At 39.3% G+C, this 17,112-nt stretch overlaps 1 protein-coding gene across 1 annotated transcript in view; it reads right to left on the bottom strand.

The window, feature by feature from the left end:
* Positions 1-17,112, bottom strand: part of FBXL13 (F-box and leucine rich repeat protein 13) — a gene marked incomplete at its 3' end in the record, with an annotated part of 168,686 nt that overhangs the window by 124,734 nt on the left and 26,840 nt on the right. The window contains exons 4-7 of the mRNA XM_080665207.1: positions 16,514-16,581; positions 15,466-15,620; positions 13,683-13,792; positions 10,225-10,392 (exon numbers count right to left, since the gene is read on the bottom strand). Coding sequence (XP_080521333.1) covers positions 10,225-10,392; positions 13,683-13,792; positions 15,466-15,620; positions 16,514-16,581 — 501 coding nt within the window. The remainder of the gene's footprint in view (positions 1-10,224; positions 10,393-13,682; positions 13,793-15,465; positions 15,621-16,513; positions 16,582-17,112) is intronic.

The following is a 17,112-nucleotide window of genomic DNA, read 5'->3' as shown; positions in this document are numbered from 1 at the left end:
TGGGAGGAGGTGAGTACAATTTCTATCTACTCTGCTACCATCTTGGATTCCCATATACTCAAAAATTTTAACACTGTACCATCAATAAGAAAAAAGTAGAAAGGGGATTTATGCTTAATTGTGTACTTCCTTTGTGCTAGGTATTTCATTTTAATTCTTATAATAACCCTGTTATTTGCCCATTATTATCCTAATTTAAATATGAAGGGTCCTAACGCAACACCATTTTCCATTTCTACCTGCATTCAGGTTGCTGCATGAAATACAGAATGCCTAATTCAACTTGAATTTTAGATAAACAATGGATAAATTTTTAGTATAAGTACCTGCACATTAATACCAGCATCATAGAATGATGGTTGAAAGTTTGACTATGATTGCCAAGATCTAATGAGAGCATAGAGAAAAGGGAGAGGGCCAAGGTCAACATCCAGAGGTATAGCATAGAACTTGGGAGGAAGAGGAGAGTGAGAAACTTACCATGAGGACAGGGAAATAATTCCCCAAGGAAACAACCAGGAAATGCCATGCCATAGAAGCCAAAAAAAGAGCATTTCAAGAAAGAAGCATGGTCAGATGCTACAGAAAGAACGAGGAAGATGAGAGGTGAGCATAGGCAATTGGATTTGATGATTAAGGAATTCCTGGGGCCTTAATTAGACCAAGTTTGTAGTGGTGGGACTAAAAGGAAAAAATAATTTGCCATTCATCCAACATTTAGTGAGCATATAGGGATTATGAATTCAAAGCATGTAAGACACTGTCCCTGTCTTCAAGGAACTTATAGTTTAAGAGGAAAACAAAAATAGACAGTTATAACACAACTAAAAGTGCTTCAGGGGTAACTAACATATGGAGGGTAACAACCAAGACCAAGGGAGAAGATAGAAGATCAAAGGTAGCCTTTCTGGAAAAAAAAATAACATCTAAGCATAAGTGAGCCAGTCAGAGGAGAAAAGAGGGTCCTATATAGAGAGGGCATAATGGCTAGAGACAGAGCCTTACATTAAGGCAGTAAAAGGCAACTCAGCCTGGCTAGAGCCAAGAATTCCTGCAGGGAAATGGTAGACAATGAAGCTGAGACGTAGTGAGGAATTAGAACGTAAAGGGCCCTATGGGGCATGTTAAAGCCAATGGGGATCAAGGAAAGATTTTAGGCAGCAAAGTGACATGAATAAATGTGATTTTTGAAAGATAAAGATAGCTCTGGGTAAGCAAATGAAAAATGAGTCAAGGTCAAGAGTTGATGTTGAAAGACTCAATGAAGTAGCTTTAATAACAATGTCACTGATAGATAATGAGTGCCAGAGGGAATGTAGAAGAGAAAATAAGAGAAATTACAAGTTAAAAAAAATGTAGTGGAAGATAAATGAAAAAAGTCAAAGATTATTTCTAGCTAGGTCAGCCAAGTTGATGATAATGCTATTCATTTAGAAACAGGATAGAGGGGAGAGAGAGAAAGGAAATGATGAGTTCTATTTTGGAAATGATGGATTGGCTTGTGCCTTTGGAACATTCAGGTAGAGACTGTTTAAAAGCATTTTCTGGGGGTCTCAGTAGTTTGAGATAGAGTCAAGAAGTCTGACAACACATATAGGGATAAAAATAGAGTATTAATTCAAGAGAGGAGGAGGGTTGAAAAATGTCTTAAAGTAATAGGGTGAGTTGAATACATTTATAGACCTGAGGGAATAAATCAATAGAAAAAAATTAGAGATGATGGGGCCAGGGAAGGCAGGGGGAAGGGGTAAGGGTAACAGCTCTCTCCAAATTAATTTTATATTGTAGTGCGATAAAGGAGAATTGTCTTCTAAACATAAAACACAGACTCTTGAGTTAATTGGTAAATTGCTTCAATGCAGATCACAAGCCATCTAGAACAGATGGTAAACTTCTAAATTGAATGAGGTTCAACCAACCATTTCAATGGAACATTGTATGGTATGGAAAGAAAAACACTTGGCAAGACAGGACACATGAGTCAGGAGTAAGTGGTGAGTGGTGTGAGTCATGCATTTAAGATCAATAAAGAAGCTGGCTCTGCTCCTGATGTTATTAGTTCTGAGTTTCCCACCCCTCTAGTCACCCAGACTTAATGCTATGCTATGGGCCTCTTCTTTCACCCTTTCACTCCACAGACTGCTGGTTCCAGAATTCAGCTTTGGTTCTCAAATGAGTCTTCCTTTTCATTCCCATGGTGTTATCCAAGTGCTCCTTCTTAGAAAAGACTCCTTCTGCCTTCAGACTTTACCTAACCTCCCCCGCCCCAACCCAAACAAGGCAGGGGGAGGAGAGGGAAGACAGGTGAAGGGTAAAGAAAACAGCTTTGTAAGTCAGCCATCATGTCACTGCCCACTTGATGAAGCCCAACTCCTGAGCGGACACTCAAGGCCTTAACAATTTAGCCCCATCCCATCATCCAATTTTATATCTTGCACTCCCAACATAAATTCCCTATTCTAGCCAAACTGACCTACTCAACTGCCCTGAAATGTTTCTTCATTTTCTTGCCTTTATTTTTCTTTCAATTCTTCAACAAATATTCAGCAGAGAGAAGCCTTCCCCGACAGCCCTGTCTAGCACACCCCAACCTCTCTTTTTTAAAATTGAGATATAATTGACATTTAACATCACATTAGTTAAATGTGGTGTACAACATAGTGATTCCATCTTTGTATATATTGCAAAATGATCAGCACAATAAGTCTAGTTAGCATCCATAGCCATACATAGTTGCAAGTATTTTTTCTTTTGATGAGAACTTTTAAGGTCTACTCTCTTAGCAACTTTCCAATATACAATACGGTATTTTTAACTATCGTCACCATGCTGTATATGACATCCCATGACTTATTTATTTTATAACCAGAAGTTTGTACTTTTGACTCCCTTTACCAATTTCAACCACCCCCCGCCTCTAGCAACTACCTACCTGTTCTCTGTGTATCTATGAGTTGGGTTTTTTGTTTTTGTTTTTGTTTATATCACACAATATTTGTCCTTCTCTGTCTGACTTATTTTACTTAGCATAATGCCCTCAAGATCCATTCGTATCACCAATGGCAAGATTTCATTCTTTATATGGCTGAATAATATTCCATTGTGTGAATATAGCACATCTTCTTTATTTCATCATCCATCAGTGGACATTTAGGTTGCTTCCAAATCTTGGCTATTGTAGCTGCAGTAGACATCGGGGCGCCTATATCTTTTTGTGTTAGTGTTTTAATTTCCTTCAGATGACTACCCAGAAGTGGAATTGCTGGATCATATGATAGTTCTATTTTTAATTTTTTGAAGAACGTCCATACTGTTTTCCATTAGGCTGCACCAATTTACATTCTTACCAATAATGCATAGGGTCTCCCTTTTTTCACATACTCACCAGCACTTATTTGCTGTCTTTTTGGTGATATCCATTCTGACAGGTGTGAGGTGGTATCTCATTGTAGCTTTGATTTGCACTTCCCTGCTGATTACTGATGTTGAGCATCTTTTCATGTGCCTGTTGGTGATCTGTGTGTCTTCTTTGGACAAATGTCTATTGAGGTCTTCTGCCCATTTTTAAGTTGGTTTGTTTTAGATTTTTTACTATTGAGTTGTAAGAGTTCTTTGTATATTTTGGATATTAACCCCTTATCAGATATATGATTTGAAAATATTTTCTCCCATTTGGTAGGTAGCCCTTCATTTTTTTAAATATATTTTATTGATTTTCTACAGAGAGGAAGGGAGAGGGATAGAGAGTGAGAAACATTAATCAGCTGCCTCCTGCAGACCTCCCACTGGGGATGTGCCACAACCAAGGTACATGCCCTTGATCGGAATTGAACCTGGGACCTTTCAATCCACAGGCCGACGCTCTATCCACTGAGCCAAACTGGTTAGGGCAGCCCTTCATTTTTTTATGATTTCCTTTGCTGTGCAGAAGCTTTTCAGTTTGATCTAGTCCCACTTGTTTACTTTTAATTTGCATAATACTTTTATTAAGCATATTAATATCTTATTAAAAGAAATTAAAATTAAAAATAAGAAGCACATTTTCCATGGGATAGCCAAGAAATTTAATTAGTACAAAATATTTCTTTGTTGAGCAAGGAACCACTTATTTTTGCTTTTTTTGCCTTTGTATTTGCTGTTCCTTTTGATAAAGGTGTTCATCCTTTAACCCGATTTATTTTCTTCATAGCATTAATTCTGCATGACATGTTCTTGTGTGTTTATTTACTATCTGATTTCTTACACTAACATATGAACAAGGCTATTTGTCTAATCCACTGCTATTTCCCTAATGCCTAAAACATTGCTTTGTATATTATTGGCACCCAATATAATGGTTAAATAAAATCTTGATTGAGTGCCTGCTTGTGCCAATCTCTTAGGTGCCAAGGATCAATAAGTAATTAAAATAAATATAATTCCTAAAATCTCAAAACATATAACTTATGAGGGCAGACAAAAAAACAAAAGTGTTATTAAAAATCAATAGCTATTTACAATGAGAAGTGCTATGAAGGAAAAGAACCAGGCATTATAGCAGGTATTAATTTTAGATTGGGTAGCTAAGAGAGGTCACTTTGATGGGTAGCATTTAAGCTGAGATGTACCAGTAAAGAACGAGAAAGACCTAGTCAAGCTAAAGGGTGGGATGGAAAAGAGTTACAAGCAGGGACAAGAACATGAGCAAAGCCCTCTAGGATTATTTGCATTCACTTCTAACATTTTCCTCTGCTGGGATACTAGTTTCCATCCAAGATTTAGAGATGTTTAAAGCTAGAAGTAATCATAGAGGCCATCTAACCCACCCTCCTCTCATTTTACGGAAGAAGCTACAAGTACATTCTCTTTGCTAGGGATTTTCAATGTCTTTAAACTGAGGTTGAGAGAAGTTAGATGTCCTGTGGGAAGTCAGCAAGCCAGCAGGGCTAAATTCAGAAGCCAGTCTTCATGACTTCCTATCCAGTGGCTTCATCACTCCGTCATCTAATTCAACATGCTAATAATAGTAATTTCTACTGAGAAATTACTACATTCTGGGCATTGTTCTAAGCGCTTCATGTATATTAATTCATTTAATCCTCATAATAGCAAATGCAAGAGATATTATCATTATCCCATTACAAATCATATGGTTTAGAAACAACAAGATTAAGCAACATGCCTCAAGTCACACAGCTGGTGACAGAATCAGCCACCCAGACTCCAGAGCACACTCTCTTAATGTCCATGTGCCTCTTTCTATGATATAGTTTTTCATCCTACAAATGGATGTACCATTTCGCAAGGGTGGTTCTTGCTAAAATTAATGTAGCATCTTGTATAATTTACAACTCATTAAAACGTTACAGCGAGATCATTTATAAACTACTTAGTTTAGATAGAATTCCTGATTACTGACACAATGAGAGCAAGGTCTATGGGCAGAGCAATCCTCTACCAAAAATAAACCAATACTAAAGCAATTTTCAGATATTTTGCTTCATCTGCTTTTTCATCCATTCCACAGATCAAGCCAGCACACACACAGTTCCCTCATAGAGCAATGTGGTTTTGGAGCCTTCCCTATCTGTAGCTCACACAGTACATACCGGTGAAACCTGGAACAGCTCTCTGCTTTGTTGAATTGAGGTCAGACTGACCCCTGAGGTTATCAAAACATGGATTCAAAAACTCATTGAGAATACTCTTTTGCCTAGTAGTTCTAAGTAATTTAATCCAAAAGGTCTGAAACATCTGGTTCTTCTCCTACAACATGGTTTGAGTTTTAATAGCTATCCAGGGTTTTGAATTTTTTTCCCAAGGAAGATGAGTCATCCACACTATAAAATCCAAAGGTGATTTTATAACGTTTTGCAAGTCCACATGCTATCTATCTTTCACAAACAAACAAAAGTTGTAGTTTAAAATGAAAGCCCTAAGATGCTGCTTATATTTTTAAACTAATCAAGCAATTTTACATTTTAAGACAACTACATTACTTAACATTATTTAGACTTTCCAAATTCATCAACATAAGGCTTTTCTCTGTATTCCTTGCCAAATTACACACACATATGAAAAAAAAAAACAAAAAACTTGCATTTTTATGGAAAATGGTCTTTGCCAACCCTCCCACAGCTCTGAGTTTGACTGATAGTGTATGAGCCCTACCATCTGCTAACTAAGCAGCCTTTCCTCATCACTAAGTGATACTAAGAAAAATTATTATAAAACAGAACCTGACTTGTTTTCATGAGTTGATGTAACTGAATCAAAAAGCAAGCCTGCAGTTTAAATGTGTTTTCCAAGTTCAAATTGTATCCCATTCCAGATTGCTGTTTTTAATTATTTCTTCAAAACATCAGGCAACCTAAATGTACAAATTTCCATTTATTTTAAAAATGAATACATCCAAAATTTTAAATAAAATTAGATCCAACTCGCCGAAACCGGTTTGGCTCAGTGGATAGAGCGTCAGCCTGCGGACTGAGGGGTCCCAGGTTCGATTCCGGTCAAGGGCATGTACCTTGGTTGCGGGCACGTCCCCAGTAGAGGGTGTGCAGGAGGCAGCTGATCGGTGTTTCTCTCTCATCGATGTTTCTAGCTCTCTATCCCTCTCCCTTCCTCTCTGTAAAAAATCAATAAAATATATTTTTTTAAAAAAATTAGATCCAACTCACATTATATTTTTCTGCTTTTACACCTTTGTTTCTCAATTCCCTGAGAATCAGTTGACCAGAGAAGTCACCACATTAAGTGCCATTTTAAAACTTTGACTTAAAAATTAACTTTGCAAATCTATTGCATAAATAAGCTTAACAGAATCAACTATTCAAGACATGAGTGTTAGAATCATTAATTTCTAGTTTTACACTATTCTATAAATACACTCTTTCATTACCTATACATTTTTAAAAAATAAGCTTTTATTTATTTCAGAGAGAAAAAAGGAGAGAGGGAGAGAGAGAGAGAGACATCAATAGGCTGCCTCCTGAACACCCCGACCAGGAATCAAGCCCACAACCCAGGCATGTGCCCTGACCAGGAATCAAACCAGCAACTTCTTGGCTTATGGGTTGACACTCAACTGCTGAGCCACACCAGCTGAGCTACCTATGCATTTTTAATGGACATAAACAATTTATTATATTGAGGAAAAATTTAAGAATATCTCCAAAAATAATGCTGTGCTTTAGTGTCATATCCAAATTTAGTCATTTTAAAAAGAAACACAATTACTCGTATTTGTTTAAGAGTAGTAAAACTAAACAGATTTATAATGGCTTTTTAATTATTGTTTTTGTCTCAAGGGCAAAATATTTATATGTGTGTGTGTGTGTGTGTGTGTGTGTGTGTGTGTGTGTGTGTGTAATATTTCCTTAGAATTCTCCAGAAGAAAAACAAAATGATATAGAGGCTATAATTCTAGCCAATGATGTAGGGAAACCAAGTTCTGGTTGCAGCTTTATAGTTATGTGACTTTGGGGATGTCATTTAATTTCTGAGATCCTCAGCTGTCCATCCTGAAAAAGGCAAAAACGTAACACAAAAGTCTTGTTCTTTTCTAGCGCCTGTTTGAGCACTCTGGTAGACTCTACAAGTCTTCAATCCCCAAGGGCCTCTACATCATTCCACATGGACGTGGAGGGAGGAAACCAGGCTGGAAGAAAGGACCGGAAGCGGGATCGTAACCTATGACATGATATTGAGGCAGGATAGTAAGAAGCTAGGAAAATTCCTGGGCAAGTGGAATGAGAAAACTGAGACAAGAAAATTAAGGCCAAACAATTTAACCAGTTTACAGTCAGCTAGTGAATCGCAAGGCCTTATCTTCCCTAACCAAGGACACTTGAGAGCAAATGGTTGATACCTCTCCTCCCTGCCTAGAGACTAAATAGCTTAAATCACACTGGTCAGGGAAATAGAGAACAGAGACCCAATTCATGCCATTTGTGTCCGCTAAACCCAAGGATGGATGAAGTCAGGGCAACAAATACCAAAAACCCAATTATAGACAGACTGACCTGTCGGGCATGAAATTTTTACTTTCTTCTAAACTCTAAAGATCCCCACAAGACTTGCAACCAGGGGGACAGCAGGCAGGGGCAGCTCATCCTGGGCTAACCCCCTGATCCTGTCTCCATAGCCCCCTTTTCTCTGATTTTCCAGTGACCTAACAGTGTGGCTCACTTCTTTCCTGTAATGTTTCTAGGGAACCAAAGCAGAGCACCGCCTAGGCTCTCTCCTGTTGCTTCTTCTACCCTAGGACCTTCCCCAGCTTTAATAAACATACTCTCAAAATCACCTGGACTCGTATTGTGAAATCTTTCCTGCACGAAGGCAAGAACCCACACACAGCAGGCAGGCCCAAGGCAGACCCACTCTGGGCCTAGTCCCCATCTGTGACAATATCAGAAAGTAACATTTAAAATGCAAAAACTGGCCGTGGTTTTCACTGTCCCGAGAAACATCCCCAATAATTCTACATGTTTCTGACATTCTGAAATGGGTTTTCCCAAAAGGAATTCTAAAACTTCAATTATTTCAACGTAAACTCTTCCCCATAAGTTTCCAGTTTGGTTAGGGAGATGAGGATGGGAATGTTTTAAAAAGCAAGGGCTAAGAGGGCTGAAATTGCCCAAGATCATATTACTAATAAATGGCTGATGCAGGATATGAACCCAGTTCTCCAGAGAAACTGAGTCTGGACTGTTTTTTAATCACTATATTATCAAATTGAAAAACCTTTTATGAGAAAACATACAAGTTCATAGCCTGTCATAACTGTTGAAGTTTCTATGTACAAGTCTCTGTTAGACCCTGGGTCAAATTATGAGATGGTTTGCTGACTCTGAGTGTTTTGGATCTTTATTAGTTGGCATTTTTGGTCTCTTTGAATTGGGAGATGGAAGAGCATTAAACCAAAGTTCCTTTATGTACTGAATTCTTAAATACTTCCTTGCTTTTTATCTGTTGCAGTTGTGTGTGGGATTTTTTTGTTACTGTTGTTGTTTATTTTGTTTTTGCTTTTTTACTGCAACCAACAAATCTTTTCTGGCAAGGCGGAATGCCCTTTTATTTTTTTAATATATTTTTATTAATTTCAGAGACGAAGGGAGGGGAGAGAGAAATAGAAACATCAATGATGAAAGAGTATCATGCATTTGCTGCCTCCTGCACGTCCCCCACTGGAGATTGAGCCTGCAACCTGGGCATGTGCCCTGACCAGGAATCAAACCATGACCTCCTGGTTCACAGGTCGATGCTCAACCACTGAACCACACCAGCCAGGCAGGAATGCCCTTTTACTAGTAAATACTGGCTGATGACTGGCAGTTCCAATCCAGGTGCAACAAGGCCAACTGGTTGATTAACTCACCCAACCCCTCTCAAAGTACCCTCCTGCCTAGCAATCTTGCAGTTAGACATGATCAGGTGATAAAGTCCCAGCCTAAAATACATCAATGAAAGTCTTGACTGTGGAGTCTTGGGGAAGACTTTCCTAATAGACAAACTTTTTGCCTTCTACCACTGTGACTTTTCCCCTTATTTTGACCTGAGGCTGGAAATGGAGTACCCATATTATAACCAGGAGACAATAAGCAAAAAGGTGCTAAGGGTTGTGGGGTAAAAACATAGAAGAATTACATTTTTTATTGACATTATAGAGGGGCAGCCTTGCATTGTCTTCCTCTTTGTTTTATAAAAAACAAATAGAACCTTATTTCTTTAAGCCCCACAATCAATCATGTTTTTTGATATCTTTATGTGCTCAGAACACTCCCATCCCTGTTGCATCTGCACACTCTCCACCTCCACCTCCAATTATGGCATCAGCTATGTCAGTAACAATAAGGCTCGTGATTGGAGGAAGCCTGTTAGAAGAGGTGTGGGCAGTTATGCACCCCCCGCCACCACCACCCCGCTGCCCAGCTCCCTCCTCTGCTGACTTCCATGTATCTAAAATCTGTTGCACCTTAAATGATAATATATGTTTGAAGGAGAAAGGAAAAACATTACTTTCATTCTTATTTCCTACAGCTTTAATTTCTTCATTTTTATTGTCATATTTATCTGATAGCTTCCAAATGTATGTATAGCCTCCATAAAATGAGATAGCCAACAGCTAATTATAAAAAAATATTTCCTCAAAGTATGGCTTCCATCATTCATGTAAGGTTCATAAAACCACTCTTTAAACAAACATTGTAAAAATAACTAGTTAAGACATAAATTCATACAAACCTGCAATATTGCTCTTTCTGGTAATAGTGAAATGTCACATTCAGTAATTTCACCTACAAAAGAGTCTTCAGACTGACTCTCTTCAACAGAAACGATTTCTTTTTCAACATTTCTTTTGTTTTTAATCCTGTTTCTCCATTTTCTCAATTGAATTTCATGTTTTAACAACTGCCATGAAAACAATTTAGAAATTCTATGAAATTGTTGTAAGGGTTAAATGAGATGATATATATAAAGTACAAAGCTTGACACAATGATAGGACCTATTAAACATTTTCATCAGCAGTACATACATTATCATTATCCAGAGCATTTTTAATATTCTCTGAACCACCAAAGAATTATAGATCATTTCCATTAGTTGTCACACAACATTAGCACAGACAGCCACCTTGAAAATGTGGTCCAGCGGGCCTTTGTGGTTCAGTGGTTGAGCATCCACCCATGCACCAAAAAGGTCACTGGTTCTATTGCCGGTCAGGCTACATGCTTGGGTTGCAGGCTCGATCCCAGTAGGGGCTGTGCAGGAGGCAGTGGATCAATGATGTTTCTCTCTCATTTATGCTTCTATCTCTCCCTTTCCCTTTCTCTCTCTAAAATGAATAAAAATATTTTTTTCCAAAAGATGTGGCCCAACGTCCTCTTTTATAAACAGGGAAGCTGAAGCCCACAGTGTCAAGTTTCTAATAACAATAGGACCTGTATTTGTGGCATAAAGGGAGGGAGGTAGCACAGAAATAAAAAGGAGAGTCAGAAATAAAGAATTTGGGGATTTGACTGACTTATCATTACAGAAAGTCCCAATTTTAACTTTCAAAACAGTCCTGAAAACTGCATAATAAAGGGAAAAGCCTTTAGGGTAAATAAGTGTTTGACCCCTTCACACACACACACACACACACACACACACACACACACACACTTTTGTTTTAATATGTATACATATCAGAGCCTAAGTAAGAGCATGCGTTGGAAAGCTAGCACACAGAAATGTTCTCTTATTCTCCTCCCAGCACTCACCCGCCATCCTCACTGCACCTAGGTGCATGCAGAATGCTTGTGAGGGCAAGGAATCACACAACTAAAAGAAAATGTCTTATCTAGACACCCAATCAACTACACTGTAATCCACATCCACATTAAGGATAATACTATTATTTTATATACTAGAGGCCGGGTGCACGAAATTCGTGCATTGGGGGAAGGGGGTGTCACTCAGCCCAGCCTGCACCCTCACCGATCTGGGACCCCTCAAGGGATGTCTGACTGCCCATTTAGGCCCGATCCCACCTAAATGGGCAGTGAAACATCCCTCTCACAATCCAGGACTGCTGGCTCCCAACTGCTTGCCTGCCTGCCTGCCTGATTACCCCTAACTGCTTCAGCCTGCCAGCCTGATCACCCCCTAACCACTCCCCTGCCAGCCTGATCGATGCCTAACTGCTCCCCTGCCGGCCCAATTGCCCCTAATTGCCCATCCCTGCTGCCTGGTCACCCCTAGCTGCCCTCCCCTGCAGGCCTGGTTGCCCCCAACTGCCCTCTCCTGCTGGCCTGGTCAACCCTAACTTCCCTCTCTTGCCAGCCTAGTCGCCCATAACTGCCCTCCCCTGCTGGCCTGATTGCCCCTAACTGCCTTCCCCTGCTGGCCTGGTCACCCCTAACTACCCTCCCCTGCCAGCCTGGTCACCCCTAACTGTCCTCACCTGCATGCCTGGTTGCCCCCAGCTGCCCTCCCCTGCAGGCCTTGTCCCTCCCAAATACCCTCCCCTGCAGGCCTGATACCCCCCCCCAACTGCCCTCCCCTGCAGGCCTGGTCACTCCCAACTGCTCTCCCCTGCCAGCCCGGTCACCCCTAACTGCTATCCCCTGTTGGCCTGGTTCCCCCCAACTGCCCTCTCCTGCAGTCCTGGTTCCCCCCAACTGCCCTCTACTGCAGGGCTGGTCCCCCCCAACTGCCTTCCCCTGCAGGCCTGGGTCCCCCCAACTGCCCTCCTCTGCCAGCCCAGTCACCCCTAACTGCCCTCCCTTGCAGGCCTTGTCCCTCACAACTGTCCTCCCCTGCTGGCCTGATCACCCACAATTGCCCTCCCCTGCTGGCCATCTTGTGGTGGCCATCTTGTGTCCACATGAGGGCGGCCATCTTTGACCACATGGGGCGGCCATCTTGTGTGTTGGAGTGATAGTCAATTTGCATATTACCTATTTATTAGATAGGATATTAGGCATTATTATATAGTAATATATATCTACTGTGTGCAAAACATTGTGCTCAGTGTATGGAGATGCTTAAGAGAACAGTACTGTCTGCTCTCAGGGAAGTTCAGTTTGAGGGGAGTAGACAGGGGCAGATTGGTCTTGTACAGTTATCTACTTCCCCGTTAGACAAGCAATGATCAGACTAGGGGCCCTGGGGTCCAAACTCTATCTTAGGATACAAAGTGGTGGAAAACACTGAATGACTTAAGAGCAGACTTAAAACAGTGGTACCCGCGGTGTAACTGTTTAACTGGCAAGGTTGAAAATGTAGTCCACAAAAGGCAAATGCTAGAGGATATCCTGCTAGCACCATTATGTGAGTATTCAATCTTTTCATACTCTCTCTTCGTAATTGTGCAGGATCATCAGTCTCTACATCTGAACCAGTTTGGGGTGGGAGGCATTGATCCTGCCTTCCTCGGGGGCAAGCACAAAACAGAAGGTTTAATTCCTTCCTATTTTTCTTTTCTTTTTTCCTCTGCTTTTCATTTCAAAGAATATTAATAAAACATTACCTACTAAACAATGTAACTACAAACATTTCCAGCATGTTTCTGTTTAACCCCAGGAAATACTGTGAATATTCTAAAATATTAAGTAATAATATATTAATAACTTAAGCAAACTAGAGATATTTTTAAATTTGGAGCAGTTTGCTTGGGTCCTCTATTTTAATTGCTTTAGTTGCTAATGGGTATCCAGTTAAGAATGATCATTTAAGCTTAGCAATTCAGCCATTTAAAAGTAATTTAATATTAAGATTATAATTTATTAAATTGAATGATGAAAAAGAATAAGTAGCAATCTAATCTTATCTAGAAAAAATAAATTTATTTCATTTTTATCATTTATTTCTCTATTATAATCATATCAAATAGTTTCTCTTCCATGTTAGATATCTATTTAAATCCATGTTTAAACAAAATTCTTAGTATCTTTACCAATAAGTCTAAACAAAACGTTAAAAAAATTTTTTCTTGATGTTTATATAGTTGAAATGAAACAACGGAATTTATTAGGAAATATTTTGGATAGCTGAAGTGAAATTTAAATTATTAAGTTAAAAGAACAAAGACCCACATCAAAAGCACATAATAGTCAAGATTTTAGTATTTTTCACACATAGCATTATTATCTAAGGCAACATCAATATAACAGCAACATTTAGATTATAAAAAATTTAAGTTTCTACTATACCATACCAGCTCTTCTTCTCTCTTTTCACTTAGATATCTTGCTTTATCCCTCCATTTATGTAGCATTATTATTATCCTATTATAGCGGAATATCTGTTGTAACCGCAATAGTATATCTAAAGAAAATTTATTGGATTACTGTATATAGTTAAAACTGCTTCCAAAAAATATTTAATATTCTATCATGTTTATAATATGAATCAATATTGTATCTAATAGTTTTTGTTTTGTTTTAATTACATCTGAAATTAATTACTTTTTACAGCAGTAGATAGTACTCCTGAGACTTTATTAAACTGTAAATATCACCTTTCCCATAGAAATTAAGATGTAATAGATGTAAATAAAATGTCAATACACCACTCACAAAGGGCAGTGGCTTTTTTAGAGCCCATTCCCCTGGTGTTAAAACCTTCAGAGGATCTACTGTGATAGCCGCCATCAAGAGGGAATGATTCTTGCAATTTGCAGCAGCCATAAACAAGCAGTCTCTGGTGAGCTGGACAAAACCTAAAAAAGAGGCTATAGTTCTCTATCCCTGCTCTTAAGATCACGTACATGCACTGTCCATTCATTTTAACCATCAAGGATTTAAGCAAAAGAAAATTATTTTTCTTTAGGTTTCCTCAAGTGTCCATTAAATGCAATATCTATAAAGAATACAGAGCTCTCTACAAAAAATAGTCAATTTTGAAACCTATCTGTAATACACCAGCTCTTTGTTATGTAAAGAAAGGTCATAGTAGATCCCTATTTATATTTATACTAGAGGCCCGGTGCACGAAATTCATGCACAGGATGGGGGGGTGGTCCCCTCAGCCCAGCCTGCACCCTCTCCAATCCTGGACCCCAACCAGCAGTCAGCATCCTTCTCACAATCCTGGACCACTGGCTCATAATCGCTCACCTGCCTGCCTGCCTGGTTGCCCCTAACTGCCCCCCTCCGCTGGCCTGGTTGCCCCTAACTGCCTGCCCCGCCCCCCCCCCGGCCTAGTCACCCCTAACTGCCCCCCCCCCCCACAGGCCTGGTCGCCTCTTACTGCCCTCCCTGCCAGCCTGGTCGCCACCAACTGCCCCTCCTGCTGGCCTGGTCACCCCCAACTGCCGCCCCTGCCAGCCTGGTCACCCCTCACGGGCCCCCCACCAGCCTGATCACCCCATACAGCCTGCTGTTCTGTCATTTGGTAGTCCCTCACTAACCCCCCTGCCGACCTGGTCTCCCCACGCAGCCTGCTTGTTCAGTCGTTTGGTCATCCCTCACTAACCTCCCTGCCGAGATGGGCATAGGCAGCCATTTGTGAGGGTGTGAGGGTTAATTTGCATATTACCTATTTATTATATAGGATTTGTGTGTACATCACAAAAATACATACAGAATTTTATTTAAAATATGCCTGAATCTAATCTTATTAAATACTTTAAATTAATGCCTTTATGTTTCATGACAATTCTCTAGACATAAAAAAAATTATCAATTGAGACAGACTCCTAGATAGAGAACAGGCTGACAGTTCTGGGGGGCTGCAGGGTGGAGGGACTGAGCAAAAAAGAAAAACAAAGAGAAAGAACTCGTGGACATGGACAACAGTGTGGTGATTGTGAGGGAGGGAGGGTAGGAAGATGTAGAGGAGGGTACAGGGAGAATAAATGGTGATGGAAAAAATAAAATACATATTTTAAGTAATAATAATTATAAATTCCTTAGTATAAATTATGCTCAACTATTATTTTTTTTTTATTCTTCGAATACAGGAATATAGAAAATAATTGCTACCATGTAAGGATTTACCTTTAAGTTGTTCTTTTACACTTTTCACATAAGAGTGCCAGTGATAAAACATGTATTTTTGAAGTCTTAAATTGTCATATTTAATTGCTATTTCCATTTTTTTAGCTAGAATGTCTTCTTCCGTTACGTGAGGAATTGCTATGTCTTTCCAACTGCTATAGGCAGAAAATAGAGAAAATAATATTTTAATGTTATGGCAATACATTACTAAATAAACTGAGAGGGAGAAAAAGTAATACCTCCTCAAAAACCGCAGCACAGAAATAAATTATTTTTATTGCTTTATTTCTAAACAGTCCTTGCATTTTCTTTGAGATTGCACTCTCCTTGTCTACATTTCTGAAGCCCAGAAAATTCTTAAATTCAAAAGTTTTTTTCATAACTTATATAGAGGCAAAACTAGACCTGGCCTAGGGTAATTTTGCATCAAAATCTCTCTGCATCTGACACACGGCTGGTCAAAGTCTTCCTTCTTTTCACATAGAGTATATATCTATCTGACTGTAGAAATACTAATATATTCAAATATGTTTTGTTCCAATGTCCTGCCCCAGACACCACTAAAATGTTATATAATAAACATTTACCTTTCTAAATTTTACAGAGATTACCTTTCTAAATTTTCTCTTAAAAGAACCTAAATTGCAAAACACATCTGGCTCCAAGGGTTCCAGATAAGAGAATTATGGACCTCTATCTTCAATTTTGGAGTTTTACTTAAAAACTAGAGGCCCAATGCACGAAATTCTTGCAAGGGGCTCGCCCCCTGCCACCACGGCAGCCACCTCTGCCTTGGCCCTCGCAGCCCCGCCTTCATCTGGAAGGTCGTCTAGAAGGACGTCCGGTCTAATTAGCATACTATGCTTTTATTATTATAGATTAAAAAGTCAAAGTGATACCTTAAAGAAATAAAGAACATATTTTAAGTAACTGTAACTATAGATAAAATCAGCACACCTGGCCAAAAGTGAGCTTTTCTCCATATGGAGACTATCAAGAATAAGAACACAAAGAGGAAAAAATAGCATATAAAAACTCACGTTCGTACCTAAAGTGGTTCTTTACTAAATGTCCAGTGTAAAAAGTGCATGCTTTTATCATCAAGTCTGGAGTCATCTAAAGTAAACAAATAAATAAAATAACAAACATTAGAAATAAACGCAGGGCACCTCTGGGAGGTCCACAGGAAAATGAGACCAATGGTTGTATCTGGGGAGCATAATCCATCAGGGAGACAGGAACCAACTGGAAGACTATTTGCCATTTATATATTTCGGAATTTTATTGTGTAAGCCTATTACCTATTTTATTTAACCTTATTGTTGAAAGTATTGCATAGGTCCTCCTTTTTCACCCATTTACGTCTTCCAACCGGCTCCCACCCCCACCCCAAGGCCCTCAACACCCCTTTGTCTGTGTCAACGGGTTATGCATTGATAAATATAAGTTCATTGGTTGATCTCTTTCCACTTTTTTAAAGATAAAGTCATAGCTTTGAAATTTCCCATAATATTGCACTTACTTTAAAGCATTTAAGGTAAGCACTATGGCATTATTATTAGCAGCTATATTGACAGGATTATAAAGCTGTGAATCTGATGGTCACTCTGTCACTATTAAACTGGGTGATTTTGCCTTCTCAGGAGT

The sequence above is a fragment of the Plecotus auritus genome (genome assembly GCF_963455305.1).
Source record: "Plecotus auritus genome assembly, chromosome: 4".
Classification (NCBI taxonomy): domain Eukaryota; kingdom Metazoa; phylum Chordata; class Mammalia; order Chiroptera; family Vespertilionidae; genus Plecotus; species Plecotus auritus.
This window is presented reverse-complemented; position numbering and strand designations above follow the sequence as displayed.